General features: G+C 46.5%; 1 protein-coding gene across 1 annotated transcript in view; it reads right to left on the bottom strand.

Moving 5' to 3' along the window:
* LOC119972322 (corticotropin-releasing factor receptor 2) overlaps window positions 1–25,801 on the bottom strand; it is a 342,731-nt gene that overhangs the window by 275,594 nt on the left and 41,336 nt on the right. Inside the window, exon 2 of the mRNA XM_038808841.1 lies at window positions 21,936–22,020. Within this exon, the coding sequence (XP_038664769.1) occupies window positions 21,936–22,020 (85 nt within the window). The remainder of the gene's footprint in view (window positions 1–21,935; window positions 22,021–25,801) is intronic.

Here is a 25,801-nt window from a genome sequence, read left to right as displayed (position 1 = left end):
AACTAAACAGAAAATACTGGACAATCTCAGCAGGTCTGTCAGCATCTGTGGAAAGAGAAGGGAGCTAACATTTCTCATCTGGTTGTCTCTTTGTCAAAGCTTTGACAAAGAGTCCTCCAGACTCAAAACGTTCGCTCGCTTCTCTCTCCAATTATGCTTTCAAACCTGCTGAAATTGCCCAATATTTTTTGTTTATTGTCTTAAATCTATGCTCCCTGGCTATTGACTCCTCCGCTAAGGGGAAAAGTTTCTTCCTATCTACCCTATCTATGTCCCTCATAATTTTCTACACCTTAGTCAGGTCCCTCCTCAGCCTTCTCTGCTCTCAGGAGAACAACCCCATGCTAATGAGCCTCTCTTCACAGCTAGAACACTCTAGCCCAGGCAACATCCTGGGACTGGTCTGAATGCTAAAACTAGCAAAATGTTTCCTTATCCAGCTGGGCTCAAAATTAAAAAGTGAAACAAAAATCAATGGACAACAGGATTTAAACAGCGCGCACATTCAAAGTCAACCTGTTGTTGGAGGCATCTGAAATAAATCAGAGTATAATCAACATTCCACTCTAACCAAGAGTATGAAGGTGCTGGCAGCAGCTCAAAAGTAACCTGAGGAATCTGACTTTTCTAAGTGTGAACCTGGATTCTTTGTTGGAATGTGTGACCAGACACCCACTTTGTAGATCAATATTGCGTTAAAGTGGGCTCACCCATCAAACACTGAAGGCGCACAAAATTCAACAGAGAATATTAAGATAAAATTCTCATTGCTGTGTAATAGATATAAGAAGACAATCTGCCTCTATTCAGGAGGTTATAAATCTCTCTAATTTTTTACCATTAATGCACATAGACCCATTTACGTTGGCAAACAGAATCTACGTTTGATTGTTATTAATACTTGTTTTTCATTTCCTTATTAAAACAATAACTTGCATTCCAGGATCTCTGCCACATGCTCTGTAACATCCATAAATAACACCAAATACTTTTAGCAGCTTTCTGTAACTACCAAATAAGGCATAATGTAAAGTTATGAAAGGAGAAGGTAAGTGCATGGGAGTGCTTTTCATTCAAATTATTCCCCCCACCTACCTCATCTCCACACAAAAACAATCATTAGAAGCATGGGGGGGGGGGGGGGGGGCAGGAATAGTGATGAAAGAACGGAACTTGGTGAAATAGTGAGTTATATATTGATCTTACATCAAATGTTCAAATCTAGGTAAGAACAGACGGGTGTCCTAGTTAATTTGATAAGAATGTTGCAAATCCCCCCCCCCCCCCCCCCCCCCAACCTCTCGACGATTTACTGTTCTCTGAAAAGGCTGTAAGTATTCCTGGTGGCGATGGCAGTACATTATTTGACGCTGGAGAGTATTATGGCCCTTTCATATCTTTATGTCAGCTCTTGGAACTGAGTACTGAGTCTTGAGTACTGATGAAGTGTTGCACTGTCAGAGGTGCCATGTTTTAGTGATGTTAAACTGAGGCCCTATCTTCCCTCTCAAGTGAATGCAGAAGATTTCACCCACTATACTCTGTGTTCTGGCCAACATTTGCCTCAATCAGCATCACAAGAATAGATATCTGGTCATTACCTCATTTCTTTTTGCTATTTTCAAGTTGCCTATACAACAGTCACAGTTAGAAGTGTTTAATTGGTTGTAAAGCTCTGTATGACGTGTAAGGTTGTATTTTTTATTCATCCATGGGATGTCGCCGGCTGGTCCAACACTAATTGCTGATACCTAATTGCCCTTGAACTGAGTGGCTTGATCGACCATTTCAGAGGGAATTTAAGAGTCAAACACATTGCTGTAGATCTGGAGTCACATGTCGGCCAGACCAGGTACAAATGGCAGATTTGTAAAGGACATTTGTGAACCAGATGGGTTTTTACAATAATCGACAATAGTTTCATGGTCATTAATTCCAGATTTTTATTGAATTCAAATTTCACCATCTGCTGTGACGGGATTTACCCTGGGTCTCTGGAATTACTAGTCCTGTGACAATACCAGTACAACACCACCACCACCCCATGTTATGTAAATGCAAGTTCCCTCTTCCTTTTACCCATCCACAGAATGAATGCAGCTGACCCATCAAAATGTCTGGTTTCTTAAAAGGTGTCAAAGTTTTTGGACCCTCCTCCCTACCTAAAGTCAACTCGACGATACTCTTCTGTGAAGGAAGCATTTCAACTGGGTCTAAGAGTCAATTTTATACCCTTGTGCCAAAGCTTCTAACGAACCTTGGTGGAAGCACATGGAGTACAGAGTGCTGCTTTGATCACCATATTTTTAAAGGATGTAGAGGCACTGGAGAAGGTGTATATAAGATGTACATTGATGATACCATAACTGAATGATTAGACATGTCAAGAAAGAACGATCCGATTGGATCCCTTTCCACTCAAAAGGAGAAGGCTGATGGGGGACCCAATAAAGATCTTCAAAATCATGAAAGGTTATGTGGGGGGAGAGGCAATCAAGAGATCATCAAGATAAGGTTGTCACATAGAAACCAAATGGAGATTTCAAGAGAAACCTCTGCAAAGAATGTGAAATTTGCTATCTCAAGATATAATGGAGGAAAATAGATTGAAGTAGTGTTCTGGATTTGAGTTTTCCATGCTAGTTACTACGTAAAACATGAATTGTCATTGCTTAGTTGCCCCCTTGAAAAGCTTGAGTTCCTCCAGGGTTTTCTTTTCGGTCAATTAGACATTTACTGAAGTTGTTTCTGCCAAAGAAATATTGGGGATCCTATATTCCAGGCCACCAATGGCCCTTTCAAGTTCCGGAATGTAACTTCATATCTTTGAACCACTCTGGAAGTTAATGTGGATCAGATGACCCTAATCCCAAACAAACATGCAGCCAGGCAAAATGCAGCAAATGCATCCCTGCTTAGTTCGTAAAATAAATGAGTAACAGACACCATTATTGGACTTGTGATCTCAATATTCAGATTTGCACAACTATATATCAACTCTAATCTTTTTCTGTGTTGGGTTTGTGTTTTTGACCGTAGTTATATGTATTACTTTCTTAGTCACTCTTTCAGCATATATAGGAGGTGAAATATTTGGTTGGCCTGATGTGGGTTGATATACGAGTTTTGATTTGATTATATCCAATGACAGGCTGAGATCTTCAGAATTTAAGAGATCGTAAGGTCTTGAAAGTCCGATTCAGAGTGGGCAACAACACTAGTCATCCACAAAATATAGATCATGTACATCTCTGGAGGTCAATTTAGTTTGGGCATGGTGGTGACTGAGGTTAAAGAATGTTCCATCTGGATGACAATTAATATCCAGACCAAAAAGAGGTTTATCTTGGAGATGAATAGCCATTGCCAGGCAAATTGTAAATAACATGGGGGCTATCACATAATCTTGCTTGGCCGCATTTTGAATCTATCGGTTTCAGATCTCCTGCTCAAGTCCGTTGCACTCATATCATCATGAAGCAACTGCAGGATTGTGAGCAAATTTCTTGGATAGACAAATCTTGGAAGCACATTCCACAGAGCCTCACGATTTACTGAGTTAAATGCTTTGATCATGCTGATGAATGAAACAGAAGAGCATTAGAATATATTAAGCACTCCCCTTACCTTGGTGGCCACTTCTCTATAAAAGCCACCATTGACATGGAGATCCAACGTAAGATGAGCTGCACCAGTTCAACCTTCTACAAACTGCAGCAGGCAGCGAGTGTTTGACCACAAAGACCTCTGCAAGTCAACAGGAGTGCAAGTGTGCAGAACAGTTGACATCGCCACACTTTTGTACTGCAGTGAGACCTGGACTGTGTACCAGAGACATTTAAAAGAGCCAGTGTAGTTCTATCAGCAATGACACCACTGCATTCAATAGGAGGATAATTGAACCCATACTAGCATCCTTGAAGCAAGCTCCACAATCATTCAGGCCTGCAAAAAGTCCTGCAAAATCAAAGTGGACTGGACACTATGGGGTGAATAATATGCTGGGGGAGCAATACAACGTGTCAGGGCTGATTTATGAGGGGCGAATGGATCTTCTGTCGTCATTGGGGCCCGGGTTCTGCTCTCTGGAGCCGTGGCCATTCGGATTGGCTGGCAGTTCCATCAGTCCTGGCAGCGCTAGGATGGCATCAGTGGCAGCTGTCAGGACTGCAGGTGAGGTGGTAATCTGGTGTCTTGGACCGGGAGAATTTGGACGCATTAGGGACAGGAATTGTGGATGGAAAGGGTGGATTTCAGAGAGGGAGCAGGTAGGAAGGAAGGTGATGTTCAAGCCAAGGGCTGCCCCATGATTAACACACAGCAGCCCCTGAAGAGTGACACCCCCTTTCCTTCCCAACCTTTTAACTATTCTCATTTAAAAATCGGGCTTCCTGCTGCAGTGCTGCTCTGCAGCCCAAACATATTATGCCGTAGGTTGCATATTATTCGTGTCAATATGCTTGACAACAAACCTAACTGATCCTGAATTGTTCATTTAAATATGGTGGATGGGCTGCTGATTTCGGAGCCTGCCCCTCCCCCCCCCTCTCCATATTATGTAGGTGAGCTTGAGGGTGGGTGGGAAGGTGGTGGGATGGGCAGTCAAGCCATTTCATGTGCCCCCCCCCCCCCATTCCCCACAACAGAAAACACAACCTCAGGGACACGTAACATTCAGCCACCCCTGCCAAGCCTTGTATTTCCAACTCTCAAATGGTTAATGTTCCCATTAGGGAGGACATAGAAAATGCTTCAAAGACATTCTGAAGCTTTCCTAGAAGTGTGGCAGCATTGACGTTAATGACTGGGAGGAGCTTGCTGCTAATTGTTCAAAATGGTAATAATTTGTCCATCAAACTGAATCAAACTTTGAGTCACATCATCTTAATGATTAGACAGAGCAGCGGCAGAGAAGGAAAGACAAGGAAGCAAATCCTGCACTTCAGGTACCACTACTTCATGAGACATGCTGCCCATGTGCCTAAAAATCTGAAGATCGAGAATCGGCCTGTACATGAAGACCAATGGCAGAAACTTGAAACACTGAACAGACATCATCACCACGCCGAGGGACAGCCGATGATTGCTAGCTAATGTTAAAGCAGTATAAAACTGAAAAGTACAAGCATCAATCTGACACAGTCAAAGTACTATTTGCAATTGTGAAACAAAAACATACAAGATCCTCCAAGGTGGACTGTGTTTGATCATTTCTTGCCAAATTCCAAACTTTGATGCATTGCTGTATTACATCTGCATGTTCCTCCCTGCCAGAAGTGCACATGTCTTGGCATTATCATTGAATTTGAGAAGATAGTGGGTTTTAGACAGGAACTGTCAGCAGAGCAGATGGGCCATTGTGTGTGACTCATCGCCACAGTCGTTTGCTACCAGGGTCAACTTTGACTTTTGGACCATTGAGATTCTGAACTCATTTAAATTCAGCAAGTGAGTGTCAGGGGACCAAACATATTCCCCAACACAGCTTAGCATATTGAAGACAGGAAATTGGGTTTGAGCTGCTGTCAGCAAGGTAAATTACAGGAGAGCATGGTTTTTTCTGGAAGGGTGTATAATTGTGAAGGATTTAGGTAGTGGTCTTCAGTGGCCCAAATTATTATTGTGGGCCCCAAAGGTGCTTTTCTTGATTTTCCAGGGTCCACAAAAATAATATGGCTTTCGCCGTTTGTGGATCTCTTCTCTCGATCGCGTGTGGAGTTTAATTCAGCTGGCACAGCACAGGCACTTCTCATTTAAAACAGAAGATGGCAATCATACTCCCATTTATGTTACAAGACCCGTCATTTCCATATTAAAATGAACCACTCCCGCAGGGATGAGGGGCGAGATTCACCCATCTGAAGGCAGAGTGTTGACGCTGTTATAAAAACTGGAGAGTTTAACGACGGCGTCATCAGACCGCTATGTGTAGCGATCCTCTGCCCTACAGGAGGCCAGCACGGCACTGGAGCGACCCACGCCGCTTCAGCTGCCGATACCAGCGTCAAATAGGCACCGCGGGTCTGCGCATGCGCACTGCGGCCTTTGCGAATGCGCGGTAGCCTCATTCTCCACGGAGGCCCCGACGCAACATGGTATAGGGCTACAGGGGTCGCGCGGAGCAAAAGAGGGCCCCACCACGAGAGGCTGGCCAGCCAATCAGTAGGCCCCGATCGCGGGCCAGGCCACGGTGAAGGCCCCCCCCCCCCCGGGTTGGACCCCTCACTCCCCCCCAAACAGACCGCACGAGACAGTATGGATGCTGAGGTCCCGCCAGGTAAGACCAGATGTGAACAGCACCGGCGGGACTCGGATTTTTTTGGGCGGCCACTCGGCCCATCCCGGGCGGAGAGCGGCCCCAAACCGACACCGCGCCGGTGCCATTGGCGCCAATTCTCTGGTCACTGTAGAATCGGCGGACTGGCATCAGGGCGGCGTCACGCAAATCGCGCCCGGCCCGGCAATTCTTCGACCCGGCGTGGGCTGAGAGAATCCCGTCCGAGGTATTTTTGACAGCTGGCTGATAGGCACCTTTTAGGGTGAAACTGGTCACTTCTATAATAATGATTGCTTATTGTCACAAGTAGGCTTCAAAAAAGTTACTGTGAAAAGCATCTACTCGTCACATTCCTGCGCCTGTTCAGGCAGGCATTCTCTGGTGTTAATGGGGATTTTGAGACCATTACAGCTCTATTAAAGCCAGGGAAAACCATTTATTTTTTAAAAATTCTTTAATGGGATATGGTCATCAGTGGCAAGCCCAGTATTTGTCACCCATTCTGAATTGCCCTTTCACTGAGTGGCTTGACACACCATTTCAGAGGGCAGTTAAGAGTCTGCCATTTTGCTGTGGTTTTGGAGTCACCTGCCGACAAAAGCAGGTCAGGATGTCAGCATTAGTGAACCAGATAGGCTTTTACTTTTTTTAAATTTTTAGAGTACCCAATTCATTTTTTCCAATTAAGGGGCAATTTAGCGTGGCCAATCCACTTACCCTGCACATCTTTTGGTTGTAAGGGCAAAACCCACGCAAACACGGGGAGAATGTGCAAACTCCACACGGACAGTGACCCAGAGTTGGGATCGAACATGGGACCTTGGCGCTATGAGGCAGCAGTGCTCACCACTGCGTCACCGTGCTGCCCTAGGCTTTTACTTTATAATTTTTTTCCAATTAAGGGGCAATTTAGTGTGACCAATCCACCTACCCTGCACAGGTTTGGGTTGTGGGGGCGAAACGCATGCAAACACGGGAAGAATGTGCAAACTCCACACAGACAGTGACCCAGAGCTGGGATTGAACCCATGTCCTTGACGATGTGAAGCAGCAGTGCTAACCACTACGCCACGTGCCACCTCTCAGATGGCTTTTACAACAATTGACAATGATTTCATGGTCATCATTGCTGAGCCTAGTTTTGCAATTCTAGATTATTAATTGAACATAAATCCCAACAGCTGCCATGGTGGGATTTGAGCCCTTGGTCCCAGAACTTTAGTCTCGGCCTCTGAATTACTAAGTGATACTACATTAACATTACCTCGACATTGTTGCTGTCATTGATACCCACCTCATTACTTTTGAACGACCATTATCGGTACGTAAGTGGTTGCCCAGTTGGCTACTGTTCAGAGACTGAAGCTGCGAGATGTTTATAATTTTCAATATCGAGATAATTATATTCTGCAGATGATTTGAAGTGTTAATTCTGGATTAGTTTGCAGTGGAATTTAGAGCATTTGTGAAGTCCAGGCACGCATGCCTCAACTCCCATCTATTGTCAGCAGTATCACCCTGTAACGGAGGGATCATTACATAGAACATAGAACAGTACAGCACAGAACAGGCCCTTCGGCCTTCAATGTTGTGCCGAGCCATGATCACCCTACTCAAACCCACGTATCCACCCTTTACCCGTAACCCAACAACCCCCCCCCCTTAACCTTACTTTTATTAGGACACTACGGGCAATTTAGCATGGCCAATCCACCTAACCCGCACATCTTTGGACTGTGGGAGGAAACCGGAGCACCCGGAGGAAACCCACGCACACAGGGGGAGGACGTGCAGACTCCACACAGACAGTGACCCAGCCGGGAATCGAACCTGGGACCCTGGAGCTGTGAAGCATTTATGCTAACCACCATGCTACCCTGCTGCCCTTTCTTTCTTTTAGCACCGGCTACTCATCAGGAATTTAGGGGTGCAATAACTTCTGGAGAGAGGTTGAGACAGTGAGTCTTTGGGAGAGAGGATAAAATGACAAGACTTTGGGAGAGAGAGGTTTGAACAGTGAGAATTTGGGAGAGAGGTTAAGACAGGAAGACTTTGGGAGAGAACTGTTAAAACAGCAAGGCTTTGGGAGAAGAGATTAAAACGATGAGACTTTGACAGAGAGAAGTTAAAACAGTGAGATTTTGGGAGAGAGAGAGGTGAAAACGACGAGACTTTGGGAGAAGAGGTTAAAACAGTGAGACTTTGGGAGAGAGAGGTTAAAAAAGTGAGAATTTGGGACAGAAATTTTAAAACAGCAAGACTTTGGGACCGAGTTTTAAAATATATATTTATTAGGTCTTTCAAATATTTCACAATAAACGCAACAAAGTATTAAAAGAATCAGTACAAAACAGGTCCAGAATGGAACCAGATATATAGCAAACATGGGAACATGCAAAACAGGATAAATTCAAGACAGTAACTTAAGGAATCTGCGTCAACTAGCTTTTAATAATGGATCATTTCAACAACGGATTAACAAATTGAGCTGGGGAAAGGGAAAAACAGCCTAGGAAGCATGCAATTTTAGTTAGTTAAAACTCATTAAGTATGAAAAATGAAATGAAATGAAATGAAAATGAAAAAATGAAATGAAAATCGCTTATTGTCACGAGTAGGCTTCAATGAAGTTACTGTGAAAAGCCCCTAGTCGCCACATTCCGGCGCCTGTCCCGGGAGGCTGGTACGGGAATCGAGCCGTGCTGCTGGCCTGCTTGGTCTGCTTTAAAAGCCAGCGATTTAGCCGAGTGAGCTAAACCAGGGCAGGTGATGTGTCATGGCTGCAGAATGTGGGAGTTTCTGAATGACAGTGTGACCCAGGCCAAACGTGTTTGCACTAAGTATCGGCAGTGCACTTGTTCAGGGAGGCTGGCACGGGAATTGAACCGTGCTGCTGGCCTGCCTTGGTCTGCTTTAAAAGCCAAGGATTACCACAGAGTAACAGGGAGCGACAGAACGTACAATCGATAGAGTGCACCAGCAGATAAGGCTGGAGGTAAAAATGATGAAAAGACTAATTTAAGACCTTGGGCGGGATTCTCCGACCGATTCGGCGGGGGCGGGAATCGCGCTGCGCCGGTCGGCGGGCCCCCCGCGCCGGTCGGCGGGCCCCCCGTGCCGGTCAGCGTGCCCCCCGCGGCGATTCTCCGGCCCGCGATGGACCCAGGTCCCGCCGCTGACAGGCTCTCCCGCCAGCGGGAATCGAAACACCTACCTGACCGGCAGGATTGGCGGTGCGGGGAGGCTCCAGGGTCCTAGAACATAGAACAGTACAGCACAGAACAGGCCCTTCGGCCTTCAATGTTGTGCCGGGTGCGGGCCGATCTGACCCCGGGGGCGTGCCCCCATGGTGGCCTCACCCGCGATCGGGGCCCACCAATTGGCGGGCGGGCCTGTGCCGTGGGGGCACTCTTTTTCTTCAGCCTTCGCCATGGTCTTCACCGTGGCGGAGGCGGAAGAGACCCCCTCCCCTGCGCATGCGCTGGTATGACGTCAGCAGACGCTGACGCTACGGCGCATGCGCGGACTTACACCGGCTGGCGAAGTCCTTTCGGCCCCGGCTGGCGTGGCGCCAAAGGCTGTTCACGCCAGCCGGTGGAGTGGGAACCACTACGGCGCGGGCCTAGCGGCCTGACGCCGGAGTGGTTCACACCACTCCAACACGCCGGGAACCCCCGCCCCGCCGGGTAGGGGAGAATCCCGGCCCTTGTGTCCAATTGCACAGAACATTTGTAACCAAAGGGATGAATTGTTAGCACAGATAGAGATTAATATGAATGACCTGATAAACATCATGGAGACGTGGTTGGAAGGTGACCAAGACAGGGACCTAATTGTTGAAGGGTATTTGACATCTTGGAATGACAGGATTCCAGGAAAAGATGGTGGGATAGAGCTGTTAATTAAGGATGGCATTAGTTCATACTGAGTGACCAACTTGGCTTGAAAGAGCAGAATGTAAAATCAGTTTGGGTAGAGATAAGAAATAGTAAAGGTAATAGGTCATTTGTGGGGGTCATTTATAGGCGTCCTGCAGGAGACACACTGTAGGGCAGAACATACAGAAAGTGAGAAATGTACAGCAATAATCATGGATGACTTAAATCTACATGTAGACTGGAAGAATCAGATTGGGAAAGTTAGCCTGGAAAATTAGTTCACATTATAGAGCCAGCTAGGGAGCGGATTTTCCGAGACCTGGAAATGAGCAATGAGACAGAATTAACCAACAACCTCGTGGTAAAGAAGCTTCCAAGTGACAGCGATGACAGCATGATAGAATTTAATGTTCGATTTTAAAATGTTATCCTAGTGAGAAAGAAAGACTCTTTGAGAAGGAGACACCATCCATGGCTGAATAAGAAAGTAAAGAATAATTTAAATTGAGAGAAACACTGTAGAAATCTGCAAGGATTAGTGTAGGTCAGACGATTGGACAGACTTTAAGAACCAGCAAAGAACAACTAAAAAAAGAGGCAGAAAGCAGAGTATGAGAGAAAGCTAGATCACAATATAGAAACAGAAAGTAAGAGCTTCTACATGTATTTGAACAGGTAAAGGGTAACTAAAGCTAGTGTTGGTCCTCTGCAGAGTGAGTCTGGGGCACTGACAATGGAAAACAAAGAAATGCTGGTGGCATTCCCTGTCCAACTTCAACAGTAGGAGATCGAGACTACTTCCCAAAGATAATTGAAAAGCAAGAGGTGGCAGGGAAAGATGAATTTAAAACAATCAACATCACCTGGGAAAAGGTTCGAGGAAAACTATTAGAACTATAGGTTAACAAGTCCCCAGGACCGGATGACCTGCAACCTAGGGCCTTAAAAGAAATGGCAGCAGAGATAGTAGATACCTTGATTGCAATCTTCTCAAATTCCTTAGATTATGTAAGGGTCACAGCGGTCTGAAAATAGCTTATGGAATACCTTTATTCAAGATAGGTTGGAGGCAGAAAGCAGGAAACAAGCAGCCAGTTAGCCTAACATCAGTCATAGGGAAAGTACTCAAATCTATTAACGTAGCAGGATACTTAGAAAATCATAAGATGATCAGGCAGAGTACATAAATGAAAGGGATTAATGAATTGTCTTTGGCAAAGTAACATTTAATTTAGATAAAGTGGAACTGGTAGATGTGGTGTATTGGATTTCTAAAAGTAATCTTATAAGGTGCAACGCCAAAGATTACGGTCGTGATTTTACTAAATGGGAACAATGTCCCACAGCAAACGCGTTTATCTGCATGTTTCCCGGTTCTTGTCACGCCGACAAATACAAGGCTATAAAATGCGACTAGGCCAAGGTCACACACATAGCCCCATTTTCTACTCTGAGGAGCTCCGTTCACCGGGACACTTCAGTGTAGCAAGAGCTCTCCGAGGCTCCTGAAGTAACCCCCAAGCCCCCTCACCAAGCTCAAACACACTATGGGAGGGTCCTTTATATGGTCCCCGTCCCGACCGTAGTGATCTTACGGCATGCGCGGCTGAAGAATTCAGGCCTTAGTCATTTTTTGGATCTTGGGCAGATTCCCACTACAAAAGGGATGTGCAGGACCTAAAGAAACCAGCCAGACTGGCTCCTCGGAGATTGGACCGCCATTTTTAAAGAGTGTTCTGATCTCCAGATAACCCTGAAGCATCACCCCCACCTCTGCCTCTTACTCACCGACAGAGAACCCCCCCCCCGAATCGCAGGCATGAGGGCCTCCTTCCAATAGTTGGTAACAGTGCCCCCCATCCCCTAGTGACCAATACAAAGCTATGGGGTCGTTAATAGCCCCCCCCCTTAAGGCTCCTCCGTGCCTCTTCAGGCTCTTCCCCCCCCCCCTTTCAAGGCCCACCTCAGCCCCCCCCCCCCCCCCCCCATGCCCCACTCCTCTCAGGACTTCCTTACAGGAACTCCCTCCCGCCCAATCTCATCCCCCCTTTCATAGCCATGCTCCACCTCATGGCCCCTCAGAAGTCTCCCATGGCACCCGAATACTGCCAACCTGGCACGCTGGCATTGCCAACTTTACACCACCATATTGGCACTGCCAGGGTGCCATTTTGGAAGTGTCAGGGTTCCCAGGACAGTGTTAGGGTGGCAAGCAGCACCCTTGTCGTGCCAATATGGTGATGCAAAGTTGGAACTGCCAGGGTGCTGGGGTAGTGCCGTGCTCTGTCCCTAATCACCCAGGGGCTCCAAATCGCCTCCGAGCCTCCCCGGCGTGTTCATCATACCTGGTCTCTGTTGATGGAGACCAGCAGTGATCCCCGCCAGCCTCAGGCTGCGTTTTCTGGGGCATTGAATCCCAGGAGCTGGGAGATCTCAGCTGAAACCCGAAAATGCACACTGAAATTAACTAAACACTCAATCAATGAACCGTATAGCGTCCAGTTCCATGGGCTGGGGACATCACGCTCTGTTTAGAGGCTCTCCCGCTATTCTTGGGAATAGCGAGAGGTGCACAGGGTGCAACACGGGGGGAAATAATTATATTAGAAACAGGTCAGAGAAGGTTCACTCAACTCATTCCTGGCGTGAATGGCTTATCTTATGATGAAAGGTTGAGTAGGTTGGACCTATACTGATTGGAGTTTAGAAGAATGAGAAGTGATCTAATTGAAACACATAAGATCTTAAGGGGACTGGATAGGTTTGATACCGGAAGGATGTTTCCTCTTGTGGGGGAAAGAGAACTCGGGGACATAATTTAAGAATAAGGGGGACTCCCTTTTAAGACAATGGTGAGGAGAATCTTTTTCTCTCAGAATGTGGAATTCTCTTCCCAGTTGATAGTAGAGGTTGAATTTTTAAACTTAAGGCACTAAAAACTGAGTTAAATTTGCTTGGTTGATCTGTTCCTGTTCTTGTACAGGGCAAGTATATTCTGCAGCAGAAAAATAGACTGCCAGCACTGTAGTCCTGATAGTAATTGGATCAGTGCCCTATTTTGAGTTAGCCAGATTTTGAAGGATGTTATTCTAAGCTCCAACTTTAGCTCTTATCTTGATTATGTGTTCCTTGTTACACAGAATGTGATCCTGCATCACAACAAGGTAGACAGGGCCTTTTCCGTCATATGTAATTCCGGTTGGCTTCTCTATTTTAAAGGAGGAACAGACCTGCATCTTACCCTGATTGGACCCAATTATTTGGAATAGAGTATTGTATCAGGTCAGGACTCAGATGCTACCATACATCGAGCATTAACGAGAAGCGCAAAGATCCTCGATATATATATATATGAATCTAAGGCACCTGGACAGATGGACGGGTCATTGGTGTCTTATATAGAGTATAGAACATAGAACTGTACAGCATGGCACAGGCCCTTCGGCCCACGAGGATAACCACTTATCCTCATCTAAGATCAACCTAACCTTCACCCCTTCAATTTACTGCTGTCCATGTGCCTGTCCAAGAGTCGCTTTAATGTCCCTAATGGCTCTGACTCCACAACCTCTGCTGGCAGTGCATTCCACACACCCACCACTCTCTGTGTAAAGGACCAACCTCTGACATCTCCCCTATACCTTCCTCCAAATACCTTAAAATTATGTCCCCTCGAAACAGCCATTTCCGCTCTGGGGAAAAGTCTCTGGCTATCCACTCTAGCCATGCCTCCCATCTGGCCCAAGGGACTTATCTATCCTGATGCTTTTTAAAATTTCCAACGCATCCTCCATCTTAATATCAACTTGTTCAAGCTTATTAACCTGGTTCATGCTGTTCCCACGAGCAACAAGGTCTCTCTCTCTAGTTAATACTGAAGCAAAATATTCATTTAGGGCCTCCCCTCCATCCTCAGACTCAAGGCATAAGTTCCCTCCACTATCCCTGATCGCCCTACTCTCACTCTGATCATCCTCTTATTTCTCGCATAAGTATAGAATACCTTGGAGTTTTCCCTAATCCTTCCTGCCAGGGTTTTTTCATGCCCCCTTCTGGCTCTCCTAAGTCCATTTTTGAGTTCCTTCCTGGCTACCTTGAAACCCTCTAGAGCCGAGTCAGATCCTTGATTCCTCAACCTTACGTAAGCTTTCTTCTTCCTCTTGACTAGAAGCTCCACTTCTCTTGTCATCTACGGCTCCTTCACCTTACCATTCCTATATGGTGAATAGTGTTGACTACCTTGAAGAATCCCATTCTATGGCTTGTGTACCTGCTTTTTTTAACCATACTGGCACGGTAGCATAGTTGGGCAGCACGGTAGCATAGTGGTTAGCACAATTGCTTCACAGCTCCAGAGTCCCAGGTTCGATTCCCGGCTTGGGTCACTGTCTGTGCGGAGTCCGCTCGTTCTCCCCGTGTGTGCGTGGGTTTCCTCCGGTTTCCTCACACAGTCCAAAGATGTGCAGGTTAGGGGGATTGGCCATGCTAAATTGCCCTTAGTGTCCAAAATTGCCCTCAGTGTTAGGTTCAGTTTGCTGGGTTATGGGGATAGGGTGGAGGTGTGGGCTTGAGTAGGGTGCTCTTTCCAAGGGCCGGTGCAGACTCGATGGGCCGAATGGCCTCCTTCTGCATTGCAAATTGTATAAAAAAATGATTGGCAAGTGCATCAAAGGCAACGCGAGGAAATCATTTTTACGCACAGAGGCAAATTCAATCATGATTTTCAAAAGAGCATTGGATAATTATCTGAGGAGAAAAAACTGCAGGGCGATGGGGAAAAGGCAGTTGCGTATAATTGGATGAGTTTTTCTTGCAGAGAGCCATTACAGACACGACACGCCTAATGGCCTCCTTCTGTGTTATAACTATTCTATGATTCTCTGACATTTCTCCAAGAGAAATAGCAATCCACTGATACACTTCAGATGAGAAATTGTGTGATAACAACCTTTTCTCACAATGAAACCCTTTTGTGCAAGTGTGTGGTGCTTAACTTGGGTTGGCAGGCAGACTCCTCTTCCTCTGGTGTCACTTGGACCACATGATCGCCTGATTTCACTGTCTACAGCCAGTACTGGCTGACTCTGGGCAGTTCTGATGAAGGGTCATCACAATCTGAAACATCAACTTTGTTTGTGTCCACAGATGCTGTCTGCCCTGCCCTGAACATTTCCGGCATTTTCTGTTTATTTGAAACTAATCTTGCATTGGCATCTCAAATAGACATTAAGTCCTTAATTGCTTTTGGCTCCTATCAATCTGGTCGATGCCTACCTCATAATGAGCTGTTCCAGTACAGCTACAACACTGGCATCTATCCTGAATGTGGAAAGTTGCCCAGGTGTGTCCTGTACACAAGAAACAGGAAAAATTCAACCCAGCTAATTATTGCCCTATCAGTTTACTCTCCATCATCAGCAAAGTGATGGAAGGAATCACCAACAGTGCTAGCAAGCGGCACTTATTCAGCAATAACTTGCCCACGGAGCTCAGTTTGGATCCCACTAGGGTCACACAGCTCCTGACCTCATTACAGCTTCGGTTCAAACAAGAGCTGAATGTCAGAGGTCTAAATGCAGCAAGACCTGGACACTATCCAGGCTTCGTCTGACAAGTGGCAAGTTACATTCATGCCACTCAAGTGCCAGGCAATGGCCATCTCCTACAAGAGAGGATCTAACCATCGCCCTTTGGTATTCAATGGCACTATCATTGCTGAATCCCCCACAATCAACATCTTGGGGGTTAGCATTGATCAGAAACTGAACTGGACTAACCATATTAATACTGTGACCACCACAGCAGGTCAAAGGCTAGGAACCGTACAGCGAGTAACTCACCTCCTGACCCCCACAAAGCCAGTCCACCATACAAGGCACAAGTCAGAGATGTAATTAAATGCTCTCCGCTTTCCTGGATGAGTGCATCTTCAACAACATTCAAAAAACATCATCCAGGACGGAGCAGCCCACTTGATTGCTCCTCCTTCCACAAACATTCAATTCCTCCACCACTGTTGAATGGTGGAGTTGGGTGTACCATCTACAAGATGCACTGCAGCAATTCCCCTAGGTTCCTTATGCAGCACCTTCCAAATCGACTACCATCTCGAAGGACAAGAGCAGCAGATGTCTGGGAACACCATCACCTAGAGGTTCCCCTCCAAATCACTCACCACCCTGACCTTGGAAATATATCACCGTTCCTTCACTGTTGCTGGGTCAAAATCCAGAAACTCCCCCCCCCCCCCCCCCCCCCCAATAGCACCCCACACCCCAGGGACTGCAGTGGTTCAAGAAGGCAACTCACCACCACTTTCTGGAGGGCAACTAGGGATGGGCAATAAATGCTGGCCTAAGTAGCGATGGCCACATCCCGTAAAATTAATTTTAAATGTTTTTTATTTAAATGAGCATTTTTCCACCATTTTGAAGATTTGGATTGTATTACAAAGTTGGTTTATGCAATGCTGTCCAGGCCAAAAATCTGCCTGTTCTCAAACAAGATGTTGATCCAAATGCAAATTAGAGCCAGTTCAAAATGAAACATTCAGATAAACTTATAGTTCTGCCAAAAAAAAAAAATGGACTAAAGTTCTTTGGATGGTGAGTCGAGCCTCCATCCCGGCCTCTGCTCCCATCTCGATCGAAGCCGAATCTCCAGCCAATGGGGCGCATGGTCCAAGATTACTATCCCTGCATACTCTGCCCTCATAAAATCTACATCATCCCAATTGGGTGAATACACATTCCCTTCTAATACCCCACTTACGATCAGATATCTCCCAACCGGGTCCCTCAATTCCTTTGCGGCACAAACCCTGTTTCCTTACTCATCAAAATTGCCACGCCCCGCAACTTTAAATCAAACCCCAAATGTAGAACTAATCCGCTCACCCCTTCCTTAGCCTAACCTGGCCCTTCACGTGGAGGTGCATCTCCTGCAGAAAAACTACCTCCGCTTTCAAGCTCCTGAAGTACGCAAAAGCTTGAGATCTTTTAACCGGTCCATTGAGCCCTCGCACGTTCCACGTTGTCAGCCTTACCGGAGACCTGTGCCTCCATTCCGCTCTACCGTCCGTCACCCTCACCTTTTGGCTCGAGCCCCGCTGATTCCACCCTATACCTGGCGCATCCAAGATGGCCCTCTTCTCCACCCCTGACCATGCTTCTTCTCCCTCCCCGCCTCATCGTGTCACCCTCCCTATCCCCCCATCTCCCTGTGATCCTCCGCCTCCCTCCCCCACATGGCCACCTCTCTCGGCCTTCTCCCCCACCTCACTTCCATTCACCAGTGTTACATGCAGTGTGGCAGCCCCCACCAAAAAGCTTCTCCCACTGACCTCCACCCCACTGTCACTTCTCTGCGCAGTGAAGAAGGCTCCCTGCTGACCTTACCCTCCCCCACCCAAACAAAGTCTCACCTTGAATCACAGGTCACCTCCTCCAAGGGCAAACAAGCAAGAAAAAAACACACACAGCCCCAGGCAACAGCCGGGAGGATGGGGACAGTCATCGCCGCATAAACCTTTCATCCCTGCTACACTTTGTCAACCCAACAGTAAATAAAAAACAAGAAAAAACCCTCCAGATTAGAGTGAAAGAAAAATACCACTCCCTACTTCCACTTTACCCGCATTCCCGTACCAGCCTCCCCGAACAGGTGCCGGAATGTGGCGACTAGGGGCTTTTCACAGTAACTGCATTTGAAGCCTACTTGTGACAATAGGCGATTTTCATTTCATTTCATTCCCAATCATTTCAAAGTGCCAGCACCTCAATCTCCCAGAATTGATCAGTTCAGTTCTCCTCCAGATAATGCTCCTAAATGAATTCACTGGCCACTTCTGGGGTCTCAAAATAGTATTCCCAGCCTTCATACATCACCCATAATTTCGCTGGGTAGAGCACCCCAGACCTGTTCTTGCGCCGATACAGCACCACCTTGGTCTTGTTGAACCCTGCTCCCTGTTTCGCCAGCTCAGCTCCAATGTCCTGATATGTTCAGACCTTGTTCCTTTCCCATTCACAGTTGTGCTTCTCCCTGGCTTCAGGCAGGCCCACTATCTGCAGGTTCTGCCTTCTGAAACTATTTTCCTGCTCCTCCACCTTTGCTTTCAACATCTTGCAAAGGTCTCCAAAGAGCCCCACCTCCGCCTCCAATGCCAACACTCGATTGCTGTGATCCAACATCACCCTCTCAATCTCTCGGATCTGTGACCCCTGCACCTCCAAACATTTCTCAATCCTTTCTATTGAGCCTTTCAGTGGTGCCACAGCCCTTTCAATGGCCTTTGAGCGATCCTCCTGCTGGCGGAACCCTTCCTTGATGAAGGTCATCAACTGGGGGCTTTCCGACATGCACAAGCCCTTCCTCCTCAGCCATCTTTCCTCTGGCTGCTGCACACAATTCCCTTCCAAATCCTTGGCCGGGTCTTTCATCTTCTTCTGCCGGGTTTGGTAACCAGCAGACATACAGCTCCCGGGGGGGACAACTCCTCCGAACTTCAACAACACTTTTCAGTTAAAATTGCCCCCAATATCGGGTAAAAAGAGCTCTTTTCTACGCCTTAAATCAGGAGCTGCTGTATGCGCAACCACTCACTCCATGGCCGCCACCGGAACTCCTGTTAATTTCTTGATGACATCTATGAGATTGCACATGGTAAATGGTCTAGTAAACCTGGGGTTAGATATTTGAGAATCAAAGGGTATTGGTACTTTAGTCCTATTGGAACTTTGCTTCGGACATTTCCAGCTATTTAGAAGCCGGTAGGAAACTTGTGCTGTTGTGACGTAGAAGTGGGGATTGAGTTTTGTGGAGTCATTGTTGAGAGCTTGAACAGTCCAGCAAGCTTTCCTGCTGCTGTGAATCCTGCAGCTGATTCAACAGCTCCAACTTTCATTTAAATAGCACCTTTAATTTCGTAAAACATTCCAAGATTCTTCACAGGCAAGTAATCGGACAACATTAATGCCAAGCCCTGCAAGCTGGGATCAGAGCAGATGACCTTCAGCTTGGTTGAAGAAATAGGTTTTGGAAAGCATCTTACACGGACAGAAGTAATTTACTGGAGAGGTTTAGGGAGGGAATTCCCAAGGTTCCAGGCACAATCGCCAAATAATGAAGCAATTAAAATCAGGAATGCACCAAAGGCCAGACATAGATCATAGAATTTACAATGCAGAAAGAGGCCACCGGCCCCTACAAAGAGTACCCTACTCAAGCCCGTGTGTCCACCCTATCCCCGTAACCCCCACTTAACCGTTTTGGGCACAAGGGCAATTTATCATGGCCAATTCACCTAACCTGCACATCTTTGGACTGTGGGAGGAAACCGGAGCACCCGGAGGAAACCCACGCAGGCACAGGGAGAACGTGCAGACTCCGCACAGACAGTGACCCAGCCGGGAATCGAACCTGGGACCCTGGAGCTGTGAAGCAACTGTGCTACCCACTGTGCTACCATGCTGCCCATAATCATGTTCAAGATGACATTATCATGTGTGGAGTTCCATCTTGGTTCAAGACAGAAAAGGTCAAATTGCAAGTAAGTGAGAGACAACAGGTGGGGTGGGGTGATGGTGAGCAGGGTGGGAATGCGGAGTGGGAAGAAAGACGAAAATCAATTACTGTTTTAACGTGTCGCTGTCACTTTGAGGCTACTGCAAATGGGGAAAGGAACGAAAACAAGCCCCTGGTATGCTGTAGCCCTCGAGCTTCAATGCGCCTACCGACATGCAGCCATCTAGTACCAGAAAATGGCCAGGCAGACTAACATCCAGATTGTCCAGTATAAAACCAGCTGAATGACCACTGCAGGAAGGGGTTAGGCCATAGTGGGATTGGAAAACAATGACAAGAATTTTAAAATCAAAGCACTGTAGGACAACAAATGTGCGATTAGCTGCTGCCAAGTTTGTTTGTGATTGTAGTAATGTGCTTGTCACCTGCTGTTAATGTTTCAAAAGAGTTTGCCTGTAGGCGTTCTATGTAATTCCCATATGGCTCTCTGGCTTTATTAGATAATTCCGGGTTATTGCTCATATGGCATCCATATGATGCCATAGGGGCTGGTTTAGCTCACTGAGCTAAATCGCTGGCTTTTAAAGCAGGCCAACAGCACGGGTCGATTCCCGTACTAGCCTCCCCGGACAGGCGCCGGAATGTGGCGACTAGGAGCTTTTCACAGTAACTTCATTGAGGCCTACTCGTGAAAATAAGTGATTTTCATTTCATTTCATTTTCATTTAGGGTATATTCTTTCAAGCGCCCTTAACAGAATGCAATCAGACAAAAATTCCAGAAAGCAGTCACAGCTCTTAGAACATAGAACATAACAGCGCAGTACAAGCCCTTCGGCCCTCGATGTTGCGCCGACCTGTGAAACCACTCGAAAGCCCATCTATACTATTCCCTTATCATCCATATGTTTATACAATGACCATTTAAATGCTAATGTTGGCAAGTCCACTACTGTTACAGGCAGGTTATTCTACGCAGCACGGTCACACAAATGGATAGCACTGTGGCTTCACAGCGCCAGGGTCCCAGGTTCGGTTCCCTGCTGGGTCACTGTCTGTGTGGAGTCTGCACATTCTCCCCGTGTCTGCGTGTGTTTTCTCCGTGTGCTCCGATTTCCTCCCACAGTCCAAAGACGTGCAGGTTAGGTGGATTGGCCATGATAATTTGCCCTTAGTGTCCAAAACGGTTAGGAAGGGCTATTGGGTTACGGGGATAGGGTGGAAGTGAGCGCTTAAGTGGATCGGTGCAGACCCGATGGGCCGAATGGCCTCCTTCTGCACTGTATGTTCTATGTTCTTCAAAGTTGCAGGTATATCATTGGTAGCTGCATGCAGTTCAACTGAGAAACCTTCTCAAATTACCTTCTTAACACCAAAATGATGATTAAACAAGGGACCTTCGAGGGCACAACTGCATATATTAAATTTGCTAGTTCAGTGTTTAGGATGGAATCTGAAACTGTTTTTTTACACTTTACACATAGTTACCAATCATAACATGAACCCTGCTGTTGACGAGGTCCTTCTGTGCAAGCAAAAATGGAGTTGTATGGTCGGTGTCCAGAATTGAATGATATTCCATTGAATTGAACACAAGAGACTCATGTTCTTATTTTTTTCAGACAATTTGGTGAAAGAGAAAGACTGCAAAGTTTTAAACTGAATGGTGTTGGATGTTTGTTCAGTAAATTTATGTGTGAGTGTTCAGTTATTGTACTGCAAAATTAGTACATGGTTAAAATGGTGCCACGTTAATTAGCCTTGTTTCTAATGAATGAGTTCGACTGAACAACACAGAATTCAAATAATATTTCCTCCTGCAACAGCCTTAGTTCTCTCTGAAGCCACCTTGTGGGTTCTATTACTGAAATTTCTGATTAGTGCCAATTGCAGGTAGTCTTGTGATATGGACCCATTCCACAAACTGGAGATATTTGATTGCTGTACTTGCAGCTGGGAGATTACTCATGCAGATTCACATTAGGATGACTTGACTGCCAAAAACAATGCAAATTGAAAGACATTGCTCATTTAAATCAACCTGCCAAATGCCATTCATTTGAAGTAATTCTCACTCACCCATTTGTTCAAAAATGTAACTTATTCTGATCTTACTCAAAAATAAACACAGATCCATGTGTTTAAATAGGGCTTACTTGTTTTACTCCTTAAAATCATAATTCTCACTCCTAATCAATCCCAGACTTGACAATCATGATACAAGGCAGGATTGGCCATAAATGATATAAAACATACCTGTAACATTGTATAAAGATGATAAGGCCTCACAGTACTGTTCTAGCAGAGATGCGAGCAATGATGAAAAGCAGGGCACGATGATCTGTGAAAAAGGAATTTTTTAAAAAGCATTTAAATTCAGATAAAATACAGAATTGCACATGGCAGCAAGTAAAATATACATGTATCATCGTTCTTCACAACCTCAGATTATCACTTTGGCTTCTGCAGTTGCTAGGTGAAAATAGAACATGAATTTGTAAGTGCTTTTCATAACCTCTTTGCAACCATTGAGGTATTTTTGAAGCGTAATCACTTTAACAATGTTGGGAAATGTTGCAGGTACCTTGAACAAATTGAGTTGCCAACTCCGGCTGAGCATATTCCGACAGAGACTGGCGGAAGTGCTTTCACAGCATCCCGGCAATTTTACATGAGCAGGTGTGCCTGTTGTGTGTGGGGCGGGGGCGGGAGGGGGTGTGTGGGGGAGGGGGGGGGGGGGGGAGAGGGGGGGAGAGGGGGGGATTGCGTGAAAGCCCAGAGCCCAGGATACTAGATAGCAGGCATTAACAAACAGCCGCCTCGGGTTCAGCTCTTTGGCCGGTGGCAGCCTTGACCTCCTCCCTCCTGATGGTTATATTAACAGGCTCACATGCTCCATCCCCGGAACCATGGCCTTGCACCTGTTTCTTGCCGAAGTGCCTACTCTCCTGTCTGCACACACCTCACTCACATCATCGCTCGTGGGAAAACAACATGAGGTGCCGGCATTGGACCGGAGTGGGCACAGTAAGAAGTCTCACAACACTAGGTAAAGTCCAACAGGTTTGTTTGAAATCACTAGCTTTCGGAGTGCAGTTCCTTCATCAGGTGAGTGAAGAGGTGGATTCCACAAACACATATATAGACAAAGTCAATGATGCAAGATGATAATTTGAATGCGAGTATTTGCAGGTAATTAAGTCTTTACAGGTCCAGACTGTGACTGGAGAAATGGATAATCCCAGGTTAAAGAGGTGTGAGTTGTCTCAAGCCAGGACAGTTGATAGGATTTTGCAAGCCCAGGCCAGATGGTTGGGGGGGGGGGGGGGGGGGGGGGGGTGCGCAAAATATAGTGAGATATGAACCCAGGGTTCCAGTTGAGGCCGTACTCATGTGTGCGGAACTTGGCTATCAGTTCCTACTCGGCGATTCTGCATTGTCGCGTGTCTTAAGATCGCCTTGCAGGACGATTATGCGAAGATCAGAGGCTGAAAGCCCTTGGCTGCTGATGTGTTCCCCACCTGCAAGGGAATATTCCTGCCTGGCGATTGTCGCGCGATGTCCGTTCATCCATTGTTGCAGCGTCTGCATGGGTGGTGTTCTCACATGGAATGGTGGTACCCATGTCAATGGTCTGGCACATCTTGCAGAGGTTGCCATGGCAGGGTTTTGCGGTGTCGTGGTCGCTGTTCTCCTGAAGACTGAGTAGGTTGTTGCAAACAATGGTCTGTTTGAGGTTGTGCGGTTGTTTGAAGGCAAGTAGTGGGGGTGTGTGGATGGCCTTGGCAAGATGTTTGTCTTCATTGATGACGTGTTGAAGGCTACGAAGAAGGTGTTGTAGTTTCTCTGCTTCGGGAAGTACTGGAGGATGAAGGGTACTCTGTCGGTTGTGTCCTGTGTTTGTCTGCTGAAGAGGTCGGTGCGGTTTTTTGCTGTGGCACGTTGGAACTATCGATCGATGAGTCGTGCATTGTATCCCATTCTTACGAGGGCGTCTTTCGTCTGTAGATGTCTGTTACGTACCTCCTCGTCTTAGCAGATCCTGCGTGTATGGACGGCTTGTCCATAGGGAATGGCTTCTTTAATGTGTTTAGGGTAGAAGCTGGAGTAGTGGAGCATCATGAGGTTATCTGCGGGCTTGCAGTAAAGAGACTTGCTGAGGTCAGTGCCCTTGATGGAGGTGCATGTGTCCAAAAATGTAACCGATTCTGGGGAGTAGTCCATGGTGAGTCTGATGGTGGGATGGAACTTATTGATGCCATGTGTAATTGTTTCAGTAATTCTTCGGCGTTGGTCCAAAGGAAACATGAAGAACATCGGTTGGATTCTCCAATTTTCAGGCTATGTCCTGATGCCGGCGTGGGAACGGTGACATTTTACGACCGAAAAATTGGTGCAAAACGTCCAAAGAGCCTTTGGTGGGGGGCTAGCAGGCAGGCAACGTAGAGTACCAAGCTCGGAGAATACGGCCGGAGAATGCCGGGTCCGTGGTCGGGCATGAGCACGGCGATGGCCTGCCAAATAGTGCCCCCCCTTTGGTAAGTCTTGCAACCCACGGACCACCCCCCAACAGTGCACCCAGCCCCTGCCAAAGTCCCCCCCTGCCCGTGGATCAGCTCTTCCCCGACTGTGGCGGCACTGGACCGAGTCCGCAGCCACCACGCCGAGTTCGCGACAGAAAATAGCATGAGAGATACACCCTGTCACAAACTCGGCCAGTCGGGGGTCGGGTGGAGGGCCTCAGGTAACATGCTGATGCCATCAATACCGTGTGCAGTGTACTCCTGGAGTATGCTGCATTGGAAGGGTGGATCATCGCAAAAGCAGCGCCATCGATTCTATCGCAAATGGGGATTGTGCGGCCATTGGCGACCGGTGAATCCCGCCCCATGTGTCAGAAGACATTTCAATGCGTCATCTAGGTTACGTAAGTGTTCCTGTTCGGCTGGTACCAGTGATTAGTATGTCGTCAAGGTAACATTGTATCCCCTGCAACCCGCTTAAGTTCTACTCGATGGCCCACTGAAACAAAGTGGGTGATGATAGCAGAATAGGCTTTCTTGTGTTATAATGGTGAACAGATGTTGAGATTCAGCTGCTACATTCAATTGCAGGTTGGCTTGCGATCGGTCAACCTTGCTGAGCTTCTGTCCTTCTGCTAGGCTGGCAAACAAATCCTCAATCAACCAGGTAATCCAGGTATTGATCTGTGCATAGAATTAGATGATGGTTGTTTTGAAATCTCTACCAATGCAAATGGTTCTGTCCTGCTTTATTACAGGCACAATAAGGGTTTCACAGTCACGGTAGCACAGTGGATATTACTGTTGCTTCACAGCTCCAGGGTCCGTGGTTCGATTTCGGCTTGGGTCGCTGTCTGTGTGGAGTCTGCACATTCTCCCCATGTCTGCATGGGTTTTCTCCGGGTGCCCCGGTTTCCTCCCACAAGTCCTGAAAGAGGTGCTATTTGGTAATTTGGACATTTTGAATTCCCACTCTGTACCCGAACAGGCGCCGGAATGTGGCGACGAGGGTTTTTTCACAGTAACTTCATTGCAATGTTAGTGAAGCCTACTTGTGACACTAAAGGTTACTTTACTTTACATCCTTACTTTTATTATCTGATCCTCCATTTATAAAGCCAAGCATCTCATTTTTAACAACTTTATTAACTTAAGAACATAAGATATAGGCACAGGAGTGATCATATGGTCCTTCAAGCTTGCTCTGCCATTTAACATGATCATGCCTGAGCTTGGACTTCAACTCCACTTTCTCACTCCTTCCCATATCCCTTGATTCCCCGAGAGACAAAAAAAATCTATCTCACCTTTAAATATATTCAATGATGGCACATCCATAACTGCCCTGGATAGAGAATTCCAGAGAGTCATAACAATTTGAATGAGGAAATTTTTCCCCATCTCAGTCCGAAATGATTAGCCCTTTATCCTGAAACTGTGCTCCCCGTTTTAGATTCTCCAGTCAGAGAGTTTTGTACATTTTCGAGCAGGGAAAATGTTTGTTAAACTTGTGCAAGATTAACGAGTGCCTTGTGGCATAGATGATCGGCTACATCTCCATAGTTTACTATTTCCACATATGGATATGCTTGGCCCAAA

This window comes from Scyliorhinus canicula, chromosome 10 (genome assembly GCF_902713615.1).
Source record: "Scyliorhinus canicula chromosome 10, sScyCan1.1, whole genome shotgun sequence".
Taxonomy (NCBI): Eukaryota; Metazoa; Chordata; class Chondrichthyes; order Carcharhiniformes; family Scyliorhinidae; genus Scyliorhinus; species Scyliorhinus canicula.
The sequence above is the reverse complement of the archived record's forward strand: the minus strand, read 5'-3'. Positions and strand labels throughout refer to the sequence as shown.